Genomic DNA, 19,680 nt, shown 5'->3' on the forward strand with positions numbered 1-19,680 from the left:
CAGGACATTACACCTGGCTCTGTGGAATGTTACCTATAGATCTAGGTTAGTGCAGGACATTACACCTGGCTCTGTGGAATGTTACCTATAGATCTAGGTTAGTGCAGGACATTACACCTGGCTCTGTGGAATGTTACCTATAGATCTAGGTTAGTGCAGGACATTACACCTGGCTCTGTGGAATGTTACCTATAGATCTAGGTTAGTGCAGGACATTACACCTGGCTCTGTGGAATGTTACCTATAGATCTAGGTTAGTGCAGGACATTACACCTGGCTCTGTGGAATGTTACCTATAGATCTAGGTTAGTGCAGGACATTACACCTGGCTCTGTGGAATGTTACCTATAGATCTAGGTTAGTGCAGGACATTACACCTGGCTCTGTGGAATGTTACCTATAGATCTAGGTTAGTGCAGGACATTACACCTGGCTCTGTGGAATGTTACCTATAGATCTAGGTTAGTGCAGGACATTACACCTGGCTCTGTGGAATGTTACCTATAGATCTAGGTTAGTGCAGGACATTACACCTGGCTCTGTGGAATGTTACCTATAGATCTAGGTTAGTGCAGGACATTACACCTGGCTCTGTGGAATGTTACCTATAGATCTAGGTTAGTGCAGGACATGACACCTGGCTCTGTGGAATGTTACCTATAGATCTAGGTTAGTGCAGGACATTACACCTGGCTCTGTGGAATGTTACCTATAGATCTAGGTTAGTGCAGGACATTACACCTGGCTCTGTGGAATGTTACCTATAGATCTAGGTTAGTGCAGGACATTACACCTGGCTCTGTGGAATGTTACCTATAGATCTAGGTTAGTGCAGGACATGACACCTGGCTCTGTGGAATGTTACCTATAGATCTAGGTTAGTGCAGGACATTACACATGGCTCTGTGGAATGTTACCTATAGATCTAGGTTAGTGCAGGACATGACACCTGGCTCTGTGGAATGTTACCTATAGATCTAGGTTGCCTATAGAATGGAAGGAGCTCATCTTGTTTAAACAGAAATAGCAGGACAAAGTGACGGTTGCTGGGTAGGTTGTCTTTCTCTTTATTTCTCTCTCTATCTGGAAGAAACAGATTGAAAAACCTCCTTAGAGCATATAAACAAACTCTTATTCCTGACATTTCTTTTTATTTCCTGCTGTATTTAATTCATGTCAAAGGGTGCGTCCAAAAATGGCAACCCATTCCCTATACAGTGCACTACTTTTAACCAGGACCCATAGGGCTCTGGTCAACAGCAGTGCACTATGTAGTGAATAGGGTGTGATATGGGACATAATCAAACCCCCTATGGCCATTACAGGAGGCCTTGGGGTAGTCCTACAGTCCTACGGTGTTGACATATCTCCTCACATAGCTCGAGCAACCTTGGACACTTTAGACAAACAGGAACAGAGGAAGTCTCATCACATTGAGCCACAGTATTTTCCCTTCTTTACAACAATCTGTTTCTTTTTATTTGTCTGTTTATTTCTGTATTTTATTTGTACAGGTGATCCCATTGAGATGAAAGGTTTGTTGAGGAGAGGTCTGTCCCAAGAATATAGCAAGGCAGCATGACCACTGATAGGTGAAAGGACTGGATTGGTTATTGCTTTCAACTATCAAGTCCTCTTAGATTTAAGGCCAGGAAGGGAAGGAAGCTATGCATGTATGAAACAGTCACAGTAGGTTGATGTTGCCCCTAACAACTGATACAGGGTCACATATTTTCTCAACTCCCTAATGGTTAAGGTTAGGACTGGGTGTAGTCACCTGATCCTAGATCTGTGGTTAGAGCCAACCATATAATAAGAATGAGTAGAAAGGTAATACACATTCAAGTCAATGAAGCCATAATGTTCTACGCATTCTATTCTATGATGCCAACTTCAACCTGGAGCAGGCCCAGTCCCTTGTCTTCTACTCAGTCCCGCCCCCTGTCCCCTTCAGAGCCAGCCATTGGTGGAGAAGTCCAGTCTGAGCTGCTGTGATTCGGCCTCTGAGAGCGGTTGAAGAGGAGAGCGACAGGTGCCACCGTGGTAACCAAACCACTCCATCGCCTGCTTGAGAGCGGGAACGCCAAACTTCCTGGTCACCTAATAACAACAAAGAGAGGAGTGGATGTGGTGGGGGGGTGATGTTATGCCAAGAACTTAACCCTGTTCTTATGTCACATTTACTGGTTGTAGGGTAATGTAGCTTTGTGTTCTGACGCTATCGTACCTGTCAAGTCCCCCATTGAAGGGTAATGTAGCTTGACTCACAGCTCTGTGACAAAATTATGCAGGGTTATTTAGGGCTATGTAGGTTCACTCAAAGCTGTGCTGGACTCTATGTCACTCCTATGTAGGGCTATGTCACTGTTATGTCACTTTCATGTAGGACTATGTAGCTTGACTTACAGCAGTGTTTGGCTCAATGTCACATATAGCTACAGTGCATTCGGAAAGTATTCAGAACCCTTGACTTTTCACACATTTTGTTACGTTACAGCCTTATTCTAAAATTGATGACATTTGTTTTTTTCATCCATCTACACACAATACCCCATAATGATAAAGCAAAACGTTTTTTTTAGAAATGTATGCAAATGTATAAAAAATAAATAATGAAATGTCACACTTGCATAAGTATTCAGACCCTTTACTCAGTACTTTGTTGAAGCACCTTTGGCAGCGATTACAGCCTTGAGTCTTCTTGGGTATGACGGTACAAGCTTGGCACACCTGTATTTGGGGAGTTTCTCTCATTCTTCTCTGCAGATCCTCCCAAGTTCTGTCAGGTTGGATGGGGAGCGTCACTGCACAGCTATTTTCAGGTCTCTCCAGAGATGTTTCATTGGGTTCAAGTCCGGGCTCTGGCCCGGCCACTCAAGGACATTCAGAGACTTGTCCTAAAGCCACTCCTGTGTTGTCTTGGCTGTCTGCTTAGGGTCGTTGTTCTTTTGGAAGGTGAACCGTTGCCCTTGTCTGAAGTCCTGAGCACTCTGGAGCAGGTTTTCATCTTTCCCTCGATCCTGACTAGTTTCCCAGCCCCTGCCTCTGAAAAACATCCCCACAGCATGATCCTGCCACCACCATGCTTCACCGTAGGGATGGTGCCAGGTTTCCTCCAGACGTGACACTTGGCATTCATGCCAAAGAGTTCAATCTTGGTTTCATCAGACCAGAGAATCTTGTTTCTCATGGTCAGAGTCCTTTTGGTGCCCTTTGGCAAACTCCAAGCAGGCTGTCATGTGCCTTTTACTGAGGAGTGGCTTCTGTCTGGCTACTACTATAAAGGCCTGATGGTTGTAGTGCTGCAGAGATGGTTGTCCTTCTGGAAGGTTCTTCCATCTCCACAGAGAAACTCTGGAGCTCTGTCAGACCAAGGCAGACCAAGGCTCTTCTCCCCCGATTGCTCAGTTTGGCTGGAAGGCCAGCTCAAGGAAGAATCTTAAGTGGTTCCAAACTTCTTCCATTTAAGAATGATGGAGGCCTCTGTGTTCTTGGGGACCTTCAATGCTGCAGAAATGTTTTGTTACCCTTCCCTAGATCGGTGCCTCGACACAATCCCGTCTCGGAGCTCTACGGACAATTCCTTCAACCACATGGCTTGGTTTGTGCTCTGACATGCACTGTCAACTGTGGGACCTTATATAGACAGGTGTGTGCCTTTCCAAATCATATCCAATCAATTGAATTTACCACATGTGGAGTCCAATCAAGTTGTAGAAACATCTCAAAGATGATGAATGGAAACAGGATGCAGCTGAGCTCAATTTCAAGTCTCATAGCAAAGGGTATGAATATTTATGTAAATAAGGTATTTCTGTTTTTTTATTTCCAACAAATTTGCAAACATTTCTAAAAACCTGTTTTTGTTTCTTTGTCATTATGGGGTATTGTATAAAGATTGATGAGGAAAACATTACATGTAATCCATCACATAACTAAATGTGGAAAATGTCAAGAGGTCTAAATACTTTCTGAATGCACTGTATGTAGGGATATGAAGCTTCACTCACAGTAGTGTTGAGCTCTATGTCTTTGCCATCTCTATGTCACTCTTATGCTACTTAGAGCTCTGGAGCTGTCATGAAGTCACAATGTCAACTCTTATGTAGGGTTACATAGGGTTTATGTAGCTTGACTTACAGCAGTGTTGGGCTCTATGAGGCGCTGCTGCAGAGCACTGGCTTCTTCCCACCGTCCCGACACACACAGCTGCTCCAGCTCACACACCTCACGACCCAGCACGTTGGCAAGCGCACACACACCGCCCACACAACCTGCAACACCCACACACACACACACACACTTTTAAATGGACTACTTGTCAGTATTATTGATCTGAAACACAGCTTTAACACTCACACGTGACCTGCTCCTTCATATTCCTACTATTTGACTGACAGCTTATGGAAGCATATCTAACTGTAATGATTGGCAGATGGGCCCTGGGCCCGTGCGCGTGTGTGTGACTGACATCCCATATGATTTCCTCAAATATGCATTTTGATTGACAGCCATATGACACACCCCTTCCTTCAGCATCTTGAGGTAGATGAAGGAGCTGTGGATCTCAACATCACACACACACACACACACACACGTACTGTACACAGACAGTACAGACACACAGTACAGACACACCCACCAAATCCCAGTCACATGATATTAGTCATCCTGTACTCCTCCTCTCTGCAGATCATCTATATTACTGCTCCTTATAGGACACATCACTACACTGTACTATATTACTGCTCCCTATAGGTCACATCACTACACTCTGTACTATATTACTGCTCCCTATAGGTCACATCACTACACACTGTACTATATTACTGCTCCCTATAGGTCACATCACTACACTCTGTACTATATTACTGCTCCCTATAGGTCACATCACTACACTCTGTACTATATTACTGCTCCTTATAGGACACATCACTACACTGTACTATATTACTGCTCCTTATAGGACACATCACTGCACTCTGTACTATATTACTGCTCCTTATAGGACACATCACATCACTGCACTCTGTACTATATTACTGCTCCCTATAGGTCACATCACTACACTCTGTACTATATTACTGCTCCTTATAGGACACATCACTACACTGTACTATATTACTGCTCCTTATAGGACACATCACTACACTCTGTACTATATTACTGCTCCTTATAGGACACATCACTACACTCTGTACTATATTACTGCTCCTTATAGGACACATCACTACACTCTGTACTATATTACTGCTCCTTATAGGACACATCACTACACTCTGTACTATATTACTGCTCCTTATAGGACACATCACTACACTCTGTACTATATTACTGCTCCTTATAGGTCACATCACTACACTCTGTACTATATTACTGCTCCTTATAGGACACATCACTACACTCTGTACTATATTACTGCTCCTTATAGGACACATCACTACACTCTGTACTATATTACTGCTCCTTATAGGACACATCACTACACTCTGTACTATATTACTGCTCCTTATAGGTCACATCACTACACTGTACTATATTACTGCTCCTTATAGGACACATCACTACACTCTGTACTATATTACTGCTCCTTATAGGACACATCACTGCACTCTGTACTATATTACTGCTCCTTATAGGACACATCACTACACTGTACTATATTACTGCTCCTTATAGGACACATCACTACACTGCACTCTGTACTATATTACTGCTCCTTATAGGACACATCACTGCAGTCTCTACTCCGCTGTAAACTAGTCATCTCTGTATACCTGTCGCAAGACCCACTGGTTGATGCTTATTTATAAAACCCTCTTAGGCCTCACTCCCCCCTATCTGAGATATCTACTGCTGCCCTCATCCTCCCCATACAAACACCCGTTCTGCCAGTCACATTCTGTTAAAGGTCCCCAAAGCACACACATCCCTGGGTCGCTCTCTTTTCAGTTCGCTGCAGCTAGTGACTGGAACGAGCTGCAACAAACTCTCAAACTGGACAGTTTTATATCCATCTCGTCATTCAAAGACTCAATCATGGACACTCTTACTGACAGTTGTGGCTGCTTTGCGTGACGTATTGTTGTCTCTACCTTCTTGCCCTTTGTGCTGTTGTCTGTGCCCAATAATGTTTGTACCCCGTTTTGTGCTGCTACCATGTGTGCTGCAGCCATGTTGTGTTGCTACCATGCTGTGTTGTCGTCATGTTGTGTTGCTACCATGCTGTGTTGTCATGTGTTGCTGCCATGCTATGTTGTCGTCATGTTGTGTTGCTACCATGCTGTGTTGTCATGCTATGTTGTCGTTTTAGGTCTCTCTTTATGTAGTGTTGTGTTGTCTCTCTTGTCGTGATGTGTGTTTTGTCCTATATTTTTATTTAATTAATTTTTTATTTTTAAATCCCAGCCCTCGTGACCGCAGGTGGCCTTTTGCCTATTGGTAGGCCGTCATTGTAAATAAGAACGTGTTCTTAACTGACTTGCCTAGTTAAATAAAATAATCTATATTACTGCAGCATACACCCAATCAGATTATTATCACATTTCACCTGTGTAAATGTGAGCTGAGAGAGAGAGAGAGAGAGAGAGAGAGAGAGAGAGAGAGGAGAGAGAGAGAGAGACAGCTCTGTAGGACAGATACAGATACAGAGACAGTATAATCTGACAGAGAGAACGACTCATTAGTCGGAGGTTCATACTCTATATAGCTCTATTCTCTCTATCCCCTAAGGTTTTCACATATTCATACATGTCTGCAGTACAAAGTTGGGTGGTACTAGCTAGCATAGGAGAGAAGTGCTGTTTGGTACCCTACACCCTGTGATATAACGCTAAGTGATTACCAGAGAGGGAATTGAGATGGTCAATGTCAGTTCCAAGTTCTAGGTTCTACGTTTGTGGTTCTTAAACTCTACATTCTATGTTGTAGGTTCTAGATTCTAAGCTATAGGGTCTGTGTGCTAGGTTCTAAGTTCTTACCCACGGAATACGCCGCCATGAGGAACCCAGCGGAACCCGCCAGAACCTGAAAATCCTGCGGCTTCGTTTTGTGAACGATCAGAGCGATCCTGGTGATCTGAGGAACGACAGGAGAAAAACCCAGGGATGTAAAAGGAGAGAAAAACAGTGGTATGCGTCCCTATAGGCCCTGATCAACTGTAGTGCACTTTATAGGGAATAGGGTGGCATTTGGGATGCCGACAGCATGTTCTCCCCATCACCCCTCCCTGCTGTCAGGATGAGGACTGTTGTCAGGAGGAGCAGTAGGCCAGTAGTACCAAACAACTCTCATCACTAAATAACGACTGAAAAGTAAACAGAGAGAAAGAGAGAATGGAACGAGAGTTTTGACAGGTGAGAAGAGATACTTCAAAAGAGGAGATGAAGGGAGTTTTCCATGCAATATTCATCCCTCCCTATTATTCTCTTGTCAGTCAAGACATGAACCACCGTTTCCAAATAAACTTGAAATGCTGTGATGTTCAAAGGATACATAAAACACACACACACACACACAGTGGGAAAACCCACAGGGAAAACCTGAAAACCTTTTTAGCAACCATCAGTCAGTCAAATCACTTGAAACAAGACAGCACGGTCGGTAACTGATCCATCAATCAAATAAATAGATTGTGTGTGTGTGTGTGTGTGTGTGAGGACTCACGTCTCCTCCGCTGTCCTTGAGTCCCAGTATGTTAGGGTGTTGGGCCAGTCTCACCACAGCATCAACAGGAAGGTCCAGACCTGTGTTAGCCGGGACATTGTACAGAACTACTGGTACTGGACTACTGTCTGCCACCTACAGGGGGAGACAGAGAGACAACACCGGGACCAAACACAACCCCCCGGTCCAGGCCATAGAATCAGAATAATTATGTATCTATTGCATTCTATTTCTATGGTCCAGACTGCATGGGTTCAGAACAGAACAGAACTATGACATATATATTATGACATGTGGTATATATTATGACATGTGGTATATATTGCAAGGAGACATATGGTATATATTAAGACGGATGCAGTGGTATATATTAAGACGGGGCGGGATATGGTATATATTAAGACGGATGCTGGGTATATATTAAGACATGTGGTATATATTAAGACATGTGGTATATATTAAGATATATTGTATATATTAAGACATATGGTATATATTAAGACATATGGTATATATTAAGACATGTGGTATATATTAAGATATATTGTATAGATTAAGACATATGGTATATATTAAGATATATTGTATAGATTAAGACATATGGTATATTTTGTAATGACCCTGGGTTTATAAGCGCGGATATTGACTGCCACTGGAGCATGCTTTTGCAGCACAGTCGATAGAAAGCTGGACTTCGGGCTAGAAGGTTGAGGGTTTGAGACCTGTTCCCTGCTGTTTCATTACAATATTAAGACATATGATATACACTACCGTTCAAAAGTTTGGGGTCACTTGGAAGTGTCCTTGTTTTTAAAAGAAAAGCACATTTTCTGTCCATTAAAATAACATCAAATTGATCAGAAATAGACATTGTTAATGTTGTAAATGACTATTGTAGCTGGAAACGGCTGATTTTTTTATGGAATATCTACATAGGCGTACAGAGGCCAATTATCAGCAACCATCAGTCCTGTGTTCCAGTGGCACGTTGTGTTAGCTAATCCAAGTTTATCATTTTAAAAGGCTAATTGATCATTAGAAAACCCTTTTGCAATTATGTTAGCACAGCTGAAAACTGTTGTCCTGATTAAAGAAGCAATAAAAATGGCCTTCTTTAGACTAGTTGAGTATCTGGAGCATCAGCATTTGTGGGTTTGATTACAGGCTCAAAATGGCCAGAAACAAAAAACTTTCTTCGGAAACTCTTCAGTATATTCTTGTTCTGAGAAATGATGGCTATTCCATGTGAGAAATTCCCAAGAAACTGAAGATCTCGTACAACGTTGTGTACTACTCCCTTCACAGAACAGCGCAAACTGGCTCTAACCAGAATAGAAAGAGGAGTGGGAGGCCCCGGTGCACAACTGAGCAAGAGGACAAGTACATTAGAGTGTCTAGTTTGAGAAACAGACGCCTCACAAGTCTTCAACTGGCAGCTTCATTAAAAAGAACCCGCAAAACACCAGTCTCAAAGTCAACAGTGAAGAGGCAACTCCGGGATGCTGGCTTTCTAGGCAGAGTTCCTCTGTCCAGTGTCTATGTTCTTTAGCCCATCTTAATCTTTTATTTTATTTGGCCAGTCTGAGATATGGCTTTTTCTTTACAACTCTGCCTAGAAGGCCAGCATCCCAGAGTCACCTCTTCACTGTTGACATTGAGACTGGTGTTTTGTGGGTACCTTTTAATGAAGCTGCCAGTTGAGGACTTGCCAGGCGGCCCAACCTGTTGCATATACCCTAACTCTACGTGCAATGAACGCAAGAGAAGTGACACAAAGGCATTGATGTTTATGGTTAGGTACATTCGTGCAATGATTGTGCTTTTTTTCGCGAATGCGCTTTTGTTAATTCATCACCCGTTTGTGATTCGATGATAAATTAACAGGCACCGCATTGATTATATGCAACGCAGGACAAGCTAGTTAACCTAGTAATATCATCAACCATCTGTAGTTAACTAGTGATTAAGTGAAGATTGAGTGTTTTTTATAAGATAAGTTTAATGCTAGCTAGCAACTTACCTTGGCTCCTTGCTGCACTCACGTAACAGCTGGTCAGCCTGCCACACAGTTTCCTCGTGGAATGCAATGTAATCGGCCATAATCGGCATCCAAAAATGACATATACCAGTTGTTATGAAAACTTGAAATCGGCCCTAATTAATCGGCCATGCCTATTAATCGGTCGACCTCTAATAGAGAGGACAGCTGTTCTGTGTGAAGAAGAATAAGAAGACGAGAAGAAGAAGTAGTAGAAGTAATAGTAGGTGAAGTAGTAGAAGTAGTAGAAGTAGAGGAAGTAGTAGTAGAAGTAGTAGAAGTAGTAGAAGTAGAGGAAGTAGTAGTAGAAGTAGTAGAAGTAGAGGAAGTAGTAGTAGAAGTAGTAGAAGTAGAGGAAGTAGTAGTAGAAGTAGTAGAAGTAGAGGAAGTAGTAGTAGAAGTAGTAGAAGTAGAGGAAGTAGTAGTAGAAGTAGTAAAAGTAGTAGTAGAAGAAGTAGTAGAAGTAGTAGTAGAAGTAGAGGAGGAGTGAGTAGTAGAAGTAGTAGAAGAAGTAGTAGAAGTAGTAAAAGTAGAGGAAGTAATAGTAGAAGTAGTAGAAGTAGAGGAAGTAGTAGTAGAAGTAGTAGAAGTAGAGGAAGTAGTAGTAGAAGAAGTAGTAGTAGAAGTAGTAGTAGAAGTAGTAAAAGTAGAAGAAGTAGTAGTAAAAGTAGAAGAAGTAGAAGTAGTAGAAGAAGTAGTAGAAGTAGTAGAAGAAGTAGTAGTAGTAGAAGTAGTAGAAGTAGTAGAAGAAGTAGTAGTAGAAGTAGTAGAAGAAGTAGTAGAAGTAGTAGAACAAGTAGTAGTAGTAGAAGTAGTAGAAGTAGTAGAAGAAGTAGAAGTAGTAGAAGTAGTAGTAGAAGTAGTAGTAGAAGTAATAGAAGTAGAAGTAGAAGTAGTAGAAGTAGTAGAAGTAGAAGTAGTAATAGAAGTAGAAGTAGAAGTAGTAGAAGTAGAAGTAGTAGTAGAAGTAGAAGTAGTAGAAGTAATAGAAGTAGAAGTAATAGAAGTAGAGGAAGTAGTTGTAGAAGTAGTAGAAAAAGTAGTAGAAAATCAGCTGACCTGTGTGAAGTGGTGAACAAGCGCCCTGCTGTCCATCATGCCCTTGTAGAAGCATGGCGTTACCACGAGAACCAGGTCTGCCCCCGCCCCCGCCATCCTCTCTGTCATCACTACCGTAGCTTTGGTGGCTGAGGGGGAGGGGGGACAGGGGAGAGGGGGAGAAAGCGAGGGGGAGAGGGAGATCGGGGTGAGGGAAAGGTTAGAGAGGAGAGATAAGGGGGGAGACAGAGAGAGAGAGAAAGAGATAGAGAGGGAGGGAGGGAGGGAGGGATTAGAAGGAGTGAGGGACAGAAAGGAGAAGAAAGGATAAAGAGGGAGAGAGATGGGAGAGAAAGAAAAGGGAGAAAAAGAAAAGGAGAGAGAAAGAGATTTATTCAGATCCATGTTTACAACACTATTCAATTCCATTAAAGGGCTTCATTGGCATGGGAAACATATAATTACATTGCCAAAGCAAGTGAAGTAGACAATAAACAAAAGGGAAATAAACGAGGGAAACATTATGCTCGAAAAGTTTTAAAAGAACATAAGACATTTCAAATGTTATATTACTGGCTATGTACTGTGTTATAACATCTCTATGTAGGCTAAGTGCACCATGTTAATGTCATGTTGTAACCTATACAATATAGGAAAGTGGCCATCCTTTTCAGTCATTAACACTGGGGCATTACAGGGGCATGATGTGGTAGCAATGACCATACAGCCCAATAAAATATTGTGTTATTGGGTTTATTGGACAACCATTATCAGCCAATAAAACCACATGATATTAAAACTCTATAGCTGGGCTGAGAGGTAAAGTGTCTCCTGAAATAGTCAAAATCACAGTATTCACACATGAACACATTTTTGCTGTAAAATTCAGTAGCCATTTTTCATATGGTTCCTATATGTGGTCATCGGTCAGTTACATTAATGAGAGTCAAATGGTCTCCTTCTCTGTCACACAGACTCACACAGGGCCTTACATTCACATCCGGATCCTGCCATGACCAGTTTGTCTGTGGGCAGTGCCAGTCTGACCCTCCTCACCACCTCTACCCTCTCCTCATCCGTCAGGTAGGGGTACTCTCCATTAGAGCCCTGCACCACCAGACCTGGAACACAGAACATCTTCATCATCATCATCATGTTTGCACCAATCAAGTCGTGAAAGATCAGCGCCTAGCCCTGAAACGTCAGTATACAGGAAAACGCGACTGACCGTGGGAATCTGCCAGAGGGCACCAAACACCCTCCGCTGGGGACTGTATCAATCTATTGTACCTTGCCTGCAAACGTGCACCTCTGCGCCTGAGTCGGACCTTGGCCCTGGGCCTGGCCCCTAACCAAATGAACTGGCTGACAGTCTGTCTATATGACAAACACGAGGCCACCGACACGACCTCCTCAACGCAATATACAGTATTAATTGTCACAATTAGGCTATAGGCTACTGTTAGGACACTTTCATCGGGAAACGCAAGATCTTTAGACTACATGGACTAATACGCATACAAAATAATTAGATGTATGATCCTCAGATCATGTTGTCTTCATTTTCATAATTCATTTCGATTTGCAAAGACGACAGTATAAAAACTTGAACCAGGATAAACCCGTCAGTCATTGCAGAAAATACTTTGTAAATTGTAATTACCTTTGAAAGGAATCTTTGCATACTTCTGCAGGTTTTCATCCAGTTTCTGATAGTCCACGTCCTCTTTCTGAGTGAACGGTGTGGCTATGGGCGGGTAGATCCCCCCGATGCCCACTCTCTGTCCAGCCGCAGCGCTTTGGGTTCGGCTCTGGGTCCTAGTTGGCTTCCACAGCACAGAGGCACCACATCTACACACTGCTGGACCGACAGTTCGGAGAGTTTTGACACCGAACATTGTGTAAAATGGAACCGCTGTATTTTGGCTACAGAAGCGGGTGCGTTGACAAAGTACGGTGGCCGACACCAACAGATGGTTGCACAGACTATGTCAGCCCAGTTAATATGCAACGACGCTCTCTAAATATTGACAAAAAGTTAAGGGGGTTTGACATTTTCCCAGCTTTGGAAATCAGGTGGCCTTCCTCAACGAGTCTAGTAATGCAGTACGTTACCCATGTTTATTCTATGCGCTACAGGTCGAGTTGTGCGCTCCCAAGAATATAGGCCTAAACTCTCCAAAGTGGCCGATCTCTATACACTTTCAGTTCAATATCACTATTAGGACATTCTCATTTGCACATTAGACATACCGGTGAATAAAATATTTGCATTTCAGTGGGGTGTAGGACCTAGGCAACTTTCAAGCTGGTTAGGCAGCAGCACAGGCTTGCTTCAGTTTTGGCAGAGAGGAAGAGGTAAAGAGAGGCCCAACTCGGCGGAAAATCGGTCTCCCTCCAGCAGGTTAAGTTTTTTCGCACACCAAGCAAGGAGTTTTTGTTTGGCGGTCAATGAGTGTCGAATTTGGTCAACAACAAACAATGAATGGCTTATTAACCTCACGTGTGCTACGTGAGGTTTATTTGATTGAATAGACATTTTGGAATAGTTAGGTTGTCAGAGTGTGCTGATATAAGTAGCACACGTGCCATCACCGTAATTTAGAGAAAAAGCACTTTATATCGCAGTTGTCTCGAGATGGCTATGCATATTCATGTTATGAGGCAAGTGGAATAGAGTCTCTCCATTGAGCACAGCGGTTGACGTCAACAACCCTCATCAAATATTCAAAATAGTATTAAAATAATGAGATGTATCCATCCACTAATCTAAAGAAAGGCGGGGGATAGACAGCGACTAACATTGTCAGGGCGGAGAGACAAGTATCTTGTCAGTATATCCATAATCTTTCGTTTCGGTGAAGATCCGCCCACGCCATGCAGGGACCACCAATAAAGAGCAAGACAGTTATAAAATATAGTTACTATTTTTGATGTTTACAAAAACAAACCTCAGAAAGTAGGCTACTTACCGGTATTAGAACATAAGAGTGATAATGTTTTTGATCAAATCTCGCATATCCATATCCATATGCAAATCATACCGTTTCTTTGGAACATGTGTGATTTAATTGATTATGAGGACAATGGATCATGAATCTATAGAATATGTGATATTACTACAGCTATGACCAGGGCTTCAATCAGTTATAGGTAAAGATGGATACATTATCATGAATTATTGTTAGCACATATATTATCATATGTTGTACAATAGCGCCGTCTTCTGGAGAGTATAACCGATATATTCCAATCATGATATTATGTCTACACACAAGACAACTCACAAGTGATCCACGTTGAAATCTCAATAGTCCTAATTCACAAAATTGTTTTGCTTTACATCAGATTACTTTGCATAATGTCTTTAAAAATATATATATTATTAATATTATCCTCAAACTAAACCAGGCACTGGTTCTAGGTATGCTCTTAGAAAAAAGGGGTTATTTGGGGTTCTCTATAGAACTTTTAGGGGTTCCATACGCGAAGCAAGCGATATAACCCTTTTTGGTTCTATATAGGACCTTTGTGTAGTCTGGAGGCATAATCACCATTCTGAGCATGGTCTGTGTGCCTGACAGACAGGTGAAAGAAGGAGTCCCGGCCTTGGCGCTGATCAGGGAGAGCTGTTTACTGAGCCAGGCTGTGCCTCGGCCAGCTCTACACAACAATATACTGCTCCTCAGCCTTTTGTTCATGTATGAGAGAGAGAGAGAGAGAGAGAGGGAGAGGGGAGAGAGACAGAGAGGGAGAGGGGGGGAGAGAGAGAGAGAGAGAGAGAGAGAGAGCGAGAGAGCGAGAGAAAGCGAAGGAGGGATATAGGTAGGATAAAGAGAGAATTGGGAGAGAAACAGGCAGAGCGCGAGCGAGGAAGAGATGCAGAGTGGGAGACAGAGAGAGGGGGGAGGGAGAGAGATAATAGTTTCATAAAAGCCACATCCGATCCACGACATTCTTTAGCAGTAATTTTTGTTTCCATTCCGTCTGCCCACAATGTGTTGTTACGGGAATATAACAGAGAGACAGACAGACATACCAGTAGGATGACTATGCTGTTTACGTAATTATAAACCCACTGCACAAAAACATGGACATCTTTGGAATAATGTTTTTAGTAGGTGCAGTGCAGGCAATAGCATAGGCTGCTATTTGTCCGTGCGCAGAAACAGATTCAGATTGGGTGTGGAGAGTAGAATAGCTAGACAGAGTGGGGGGACTTTGATAAGGAATCTGATAATTAAGTCTTATTACATTTCCCACATTTCCCACTCGACAATTACTGGGGATGGGAAGCAATCTGGAATGGAAACTTCCCGTGTTCTATTTTTGTGTGCCTCAGTACGTGTGCCTTTTGGCATTTGTAGCCGGCATCTTCGTGCAAAATTGCATTACGTCACTACATCATTCTGGTGAATTCTCTCTCCCACCAAAAAAAATGACTTGCCTACAGGCGGCCAGCCAGCCACCCGCCCCGTTAGCTGCATGGTGTAGTAGAGTAGAGAAGCATCATCAGCATCAACAACAACACCGGGAAATGCAGCTGCTGTAAAGGAACTGGTCCCCCTCCCACCACCGGCAGATGGAGTGTGAGCGCGCCACCGCCACGTGACTCGGTCGGTTCGCATCTGTAGTGTGGCGGAGAATCTCACTCTGCATCATGGCTGCGGAAGATGCAGCTGCCCGGTCCCGAACCTCCCCCCTCTTCCCCAGGGTACCGCTCTCCCCAGCCCGGCTGCTGTTCCTCTCTCTCCTGTCCCTCTGCCTCATCCCCTCCCCGTCCCTCGCCCTGCTCGGTTTCCGTCCGGAGGAGACCGGGGGAGAGCTGTCCGTGGACGACGGGGTGCTGAAAGCCACGGAGGGAACCCGCTTCATGCTGCGGGTCTACTACGCCTCATCCCCACAGAGGCTCAACCGGACCGCTGGGGCCAGAGCCAACGCTGCTCCCTGGATAGCATTTATCGAGGAGCCGAGGCCGGGGAGAGAGGGGCAGGTCCACCCGAAGCGGAATATGTGCATGGATAAAAACGCCAGGAGCTCGGATATTGAGATCTTGGGCTCTTTCAAGTCCGCTTCGAGTCAGAACTCCGTGTTGGTGGAAGTACTGGCTAAGAACCTGCGCAGGGGAGAGAAGATGAAGTACTATTCTATGTGCGCCTTCGACGGGTCCAAATGGGAACACTACCGGACCCGGGATTTCTGGGTCGCCGTGGTGGAGCGCGGGGCCGAACCGGACCTCTGGCTTCAAGTGTTAGTATCGGTTCTGTTACTGGCCCTCTCGGCACTCTTCAGTGGCCTGAACCTCAGTCTGCTCGCGTTGGACCCGGTGGAGCTCCAGGTTCTGCAGAACAGCGGCACGGACAAGGAGCAGAAATACGCGAGGAAAATCGAGTCAGTGCGGAGGCACGGTAACTACGTCCTGTGCACTTTGCTGCTGGGCAACGCGCTGATCAACGCGGCGCTCGCAGTGTGGATGTGTCAGATCCTGGGGATGACCTGGTTGTCCACCATTATCTGCGCGTTTGGGATCTTTTTCATTGGGGAGATCCTGCCACACTCTGTTGCGTCGCGGCACGGCCTGGCCATTGCGTCCAAAACCATCTGGGTAACCCGTCTTCTCATGGTTCTCTCCTTCCCCATCTCCTACCCCATCAGTAAACTCCTAGACTTCATCCTCCACCAGGAGATCAGTAACTTTTATACGCGGGAAAAACTCCTTGAGATGCTGCGCGTGACCGACCCGTACCACGACCTGGTTAAAGAGGAGCTCAACATCATACAGGGCGCGCTCGAGCTCCGGACCAAGACCGTGGAAGATGTTCTGACTCCGCTAACCGACTGCTTCATGCTCACCTCGGAAGCGGTGCTGGACTTCAACACCATGTCGGAGATTATGCAGAGCGGCTACACGCGGATCCCGGTGTTCGAAAACTTGCGGTCGAACATTGTGGATATTCTGTTCGTGAAGGACTTGGCGTTCGTTGACCCGGATGACTGTACCCATCTGAAGACCATAACACAGTTCTATAAACACCCCATGCACTGTGTGTTCAACGACACCAAACTGGATGCCATGCTGGAGGAGTTCAAGAAGGGTAAGGAGAGGGAGGGGGAGTAAGATCACCCAAGAAACTCTAGAAAAGATAGTATGATTGTGTGTCTCCTCCCTCACTCTCTCTCTCTGTTTTACTCCCCCTCTCTCTCCCTTCTTGGTCGAGTCACTGGTTTAAGCTCCTATTGTTCATTTCATTTCCATAAACGACAACAGTTTACATGTTGGGCCAACCAGTGTCAATGTCGTCTTATAAAGTCACTTCAGTGAGATTCTCTCTGTGGAAACAACTGTTGTCTGACCATAAGAGGCGCTGTACCATAGTGTGACTAACAGGGATATCCCATCCCAGTGATAGTCTACTACAAAGGGAATAGAGTGCCATCTGGAATACATACTACGATATAGCCTATTCCTAATGGGCAGTTTATGATGATATGGGCAGGTAAGGTGGCTTGGTGGGTGTGTCTACTGTTGACCAATAGCAGGTAGCCATGTTGCCATGTGGTCTGTGTCTGTTTATGGGGGAAGAAGGCAGTGTCAGCGTTTCTCATGTTGTTGCATTGCAGAGGCTGTGCTAGAGAAACACATGAAGGACACCTTCAATAGATGTATGTGTTTACACTGTCTCAACCCAAATTCATAAAGCATCTCAGATGCTGCATCTCAAACTGATCTTGGGTCAGTTTCTCCGTTCAGATTACATAATGAATTAGATTACATGGACAAGAGGGACCTGATCCTAGATCAGCACTCAGTATAATCCACACAGACGAATAGATAACAAAACAGTGTGTGTGTGTGTGTGTGTGTGTGTGTATGTGTGTGTTTAAGAGAGAGAGAGTTTTGAATTGAATTGAGAGCACAAGTGTGATAGAGAGATAGAGGGATGAGAATGTCATGGTGACACAGAGAGAGACACAGAGAGAGACAGAGAGAGAGACAGAGAGACAGAGAGAGAGACAGAGAGAGAGACAGAGAGAGAGACATAAAAAGGCTGTTACCTTTAGAATGTCCTTTCCTGTCACCCCTCCCCTCTCTCTCTCCCTCCACCCCTCCATCGCTCCGCCCCCCAGAGAGAAGACATGAAATATTCAGAGAACACTTTCGCCCTCCCTCCCTCCCTCCCTCCCTCCCTCCCTCCCTCCCTCCCTCCCTCCCTCTTCATCTGTCCTCTGGTGCTGCATTCAACACAGCCACAGTGTGTGTGTGTGTGTTGAATGCAGAGGCACCAGGTGTGGGACCTGAGCTAAAGCCTAGAGGCACTAGGTGTGGGAGCTGAGCTAAAGCCTAGAGACACTAGGTGTGGGAGCTGAGCTAAAGCCTAGAGGCACTAGGTGTGGGAGCTGAGCTAAAGCCTAGAGACACTAGGTGTGGGAGCTGAGCTAAAGCCTAGAGACACTAGGTGTGGGAGCTGAGCTAAAGCCTAGAGACACTAGGTGTGGGAGCTGAGCTAAAGCCTAGAGGCACTAGGTGTGGGAGCTGAGCTAAAGCCTAGAGACACTAGGTGTGGGAGCTGAGCTAAAGCCTAGAGGCACTAGGTGTGGGAGCTGAGCTAAAGCCTAGAGACACTAGGTGTGGGAGCTGAGCTAAAGCCTAGAGACACTAGGTGTGGGAGCTGAGCTAAAGCCTAGAGACACTAGGTGTGGGAGCTGAGCTAAAGCCTAGAGACACTAGGTGTGGGAGCTGAGCTAAAGCCTAGAGGCACTAGGTGTGGGAGCTGAGCTAAAGCCTAGAGACACTAGGTGTGGGAGCTGAGCTAAAGCCTAGAGACACTAGGTGTGGGAGCTGAGCTAAAGCCTAGAGGCACTAGGTGTGGGAGCTGAGCTAAAGCCTAGAGACACTAGGTGTGGGAGCTGAGCTAAAGCCTAGAGACACTAGGTGTGGGAGCTGAGCTAAAGCCTAGAGACACTAGGTGTGGGAGCTGAGCTAAAGCCTAGAGACACTAGGTGTGGGAGCTGAGCTAAAGCCTAGAGACACTAGGTGTGGGAGCTGAGCTAAAGCCTAGAGACACTAGGTGTGGGAGCTGAGCTAAAGCCTAGAGACACTAGGTGTGGGAGCTGAGCTAAAGCCTAGAGACACTAGGTGTGGGAGCTGAGCTAAAGCCTAGAGACACTAGGTGTGGGAGCTGAGCTAAAGCCTAGAGACACTAGGTGTGGGAGCTGAGCTAAAGCCTAGAGGCACTAGGTGTGGGAGCTGAGCTAAAGCCTAGAGACACTAGGTGTGGGAGCTGAGCTAAAGCCTAGAGACACTAGGTGTGGGAGCGGTGAGTCTGCACCCTGCATTGAGTGAACACAACATTAAGAACACCTTCCTAATATTGAGTTGCATCTTGGGACACAGGCCAAGTATCCCTGAACTCAGCTCCCTAAAAGCCTCTGAGAGATGAAACGGTGGTCAGCATTCTACCAGATTATGGGTTAAGGAAGACGTGGATGCACAAAGGAGTTTGTGTGTGCGTGTGTGTATGTGTGTGTTAGGGCTGTGTGCTAGGGCTGGTGGGCTGTTAATATCATTTTACAATATTTTTGACAGTATGATGGTGTTGGATGGTATTTGATGTTTTTGAATCATAACAGTTGTAAATATGCTTTAGGAGTAGTGACAACACATACAGTATACGTGATTTCAATGGGTCTTTATCCATATATACTGTTCAATCCAACTCCAAACAAAAAACATTTCTGCATTTCCTGCACTTTGATTATAATTTCCACACTGTGCCACGCAGCATGATATGGGCAACACATGTAGCCTAGTTAATTAGTGAACTGTTGGAATCATGGAAATATAATGATTATTCTAATTCTATAGTTGGAATATAGTGAGCAGCAACTTGAATACATTGTTGTTTGACATGACAATGAATGAATAAACCAGGGAGGAA

The 19,680-nt window shown here is 44.6% G+C and overlaps 2 protein-coding genes across 2 annotated transcripts in view; one reads left to right on the top strand and one right to left on the bottom strand.

Annotated features, from left to right (window-relative positions):
• Positions 1 to 1,444: 1,444 nt before the first annotated feature.
• On the bottom strand, positions 1,445 to 12,733 carry LOC106591168 (4-hydroxy-2-oxoglutarate aldolase, mitochondrial). The gene is made up of 7 exons (XM_045690922.2): positions 12,405 to 12,733; positions 11,734 to 11,862; positions 10,763 to 10,890; positions 7,666 to 7,800; positions 6,981 to 7,077; positions 4,141 to 4,274; positions 1,445 to 2,100 (listed from the first exon to the last, which is right to left on the bottom strand). The coding sequence occupies exons 1-7, from the start codon at positions 12,637 to 12,639 to the stop codon at positions 1,951 to 1,953; spliced, it is 1,008 nt and encodes a 335-aa protein (XP_045546878.1). The 5' UTR covers positions 12,640 to 12,733; the 3' UTR covers positions 1,445 to 1,950.
• A 1,858-nt stretch (positions 12,734 to 14,591) lies between these two features.
• The window catches only part of LOC106591176 (metal transporter CNNM1), a 20,647-nt gene continuing 15,558 nt past the window's right edge, over positions 14,592 to 19,680 (top strand). Inside the window, 1 exon segment of the mRNA XM_082958685.1 lies at positions 14,592 to 16,836. Coding sequence (XP_082814811.1) covers positions 15,402 to 16,836 — 1,435 coding nt within the window. The 5' untranslated portion in view covers positions 14,592 to 15,401.

This window comes from Salmo salar, chromosome 12, assembly GCF_965601325.2.
Source record: "Salmo salar chromosome 12, fSalSal1, whole genome shotgun sequence".
In the NCBI taxonomy this organism is placed as follows: Eukaryota; Metazoa; Chordata; class Actinopteri; order Salmoniformes; family Salmonidae; genus Salmo; species Salmo salar.

Excerpts from the sequence above, each read along its gene's own strand:
- LOC106591168 (XM_045690922.2), bottom strand. The coding sequence starts at position 12,639 with ATGTTCGGTGTCAAAACTCTCCGAACTGTCGGTCCAGCAGTGTGTAGA. Across the intron at positions 11,863-12,404 it reads TGCAAAGATTCCTTTCAAAG|GTCTGGTGGTGCAGGGCTCT; the intron begins GTAATTACAATT and ends TCTGTGTTCCAG. Across the intron at positions 4,275-6,980 it reads CATGGCGGCGTATTCCGTGG|GTTGTGTGGGCGGTGTGTGT; the intron begins GTAAGAACTTAG and ends TGGGTGTTGCAG.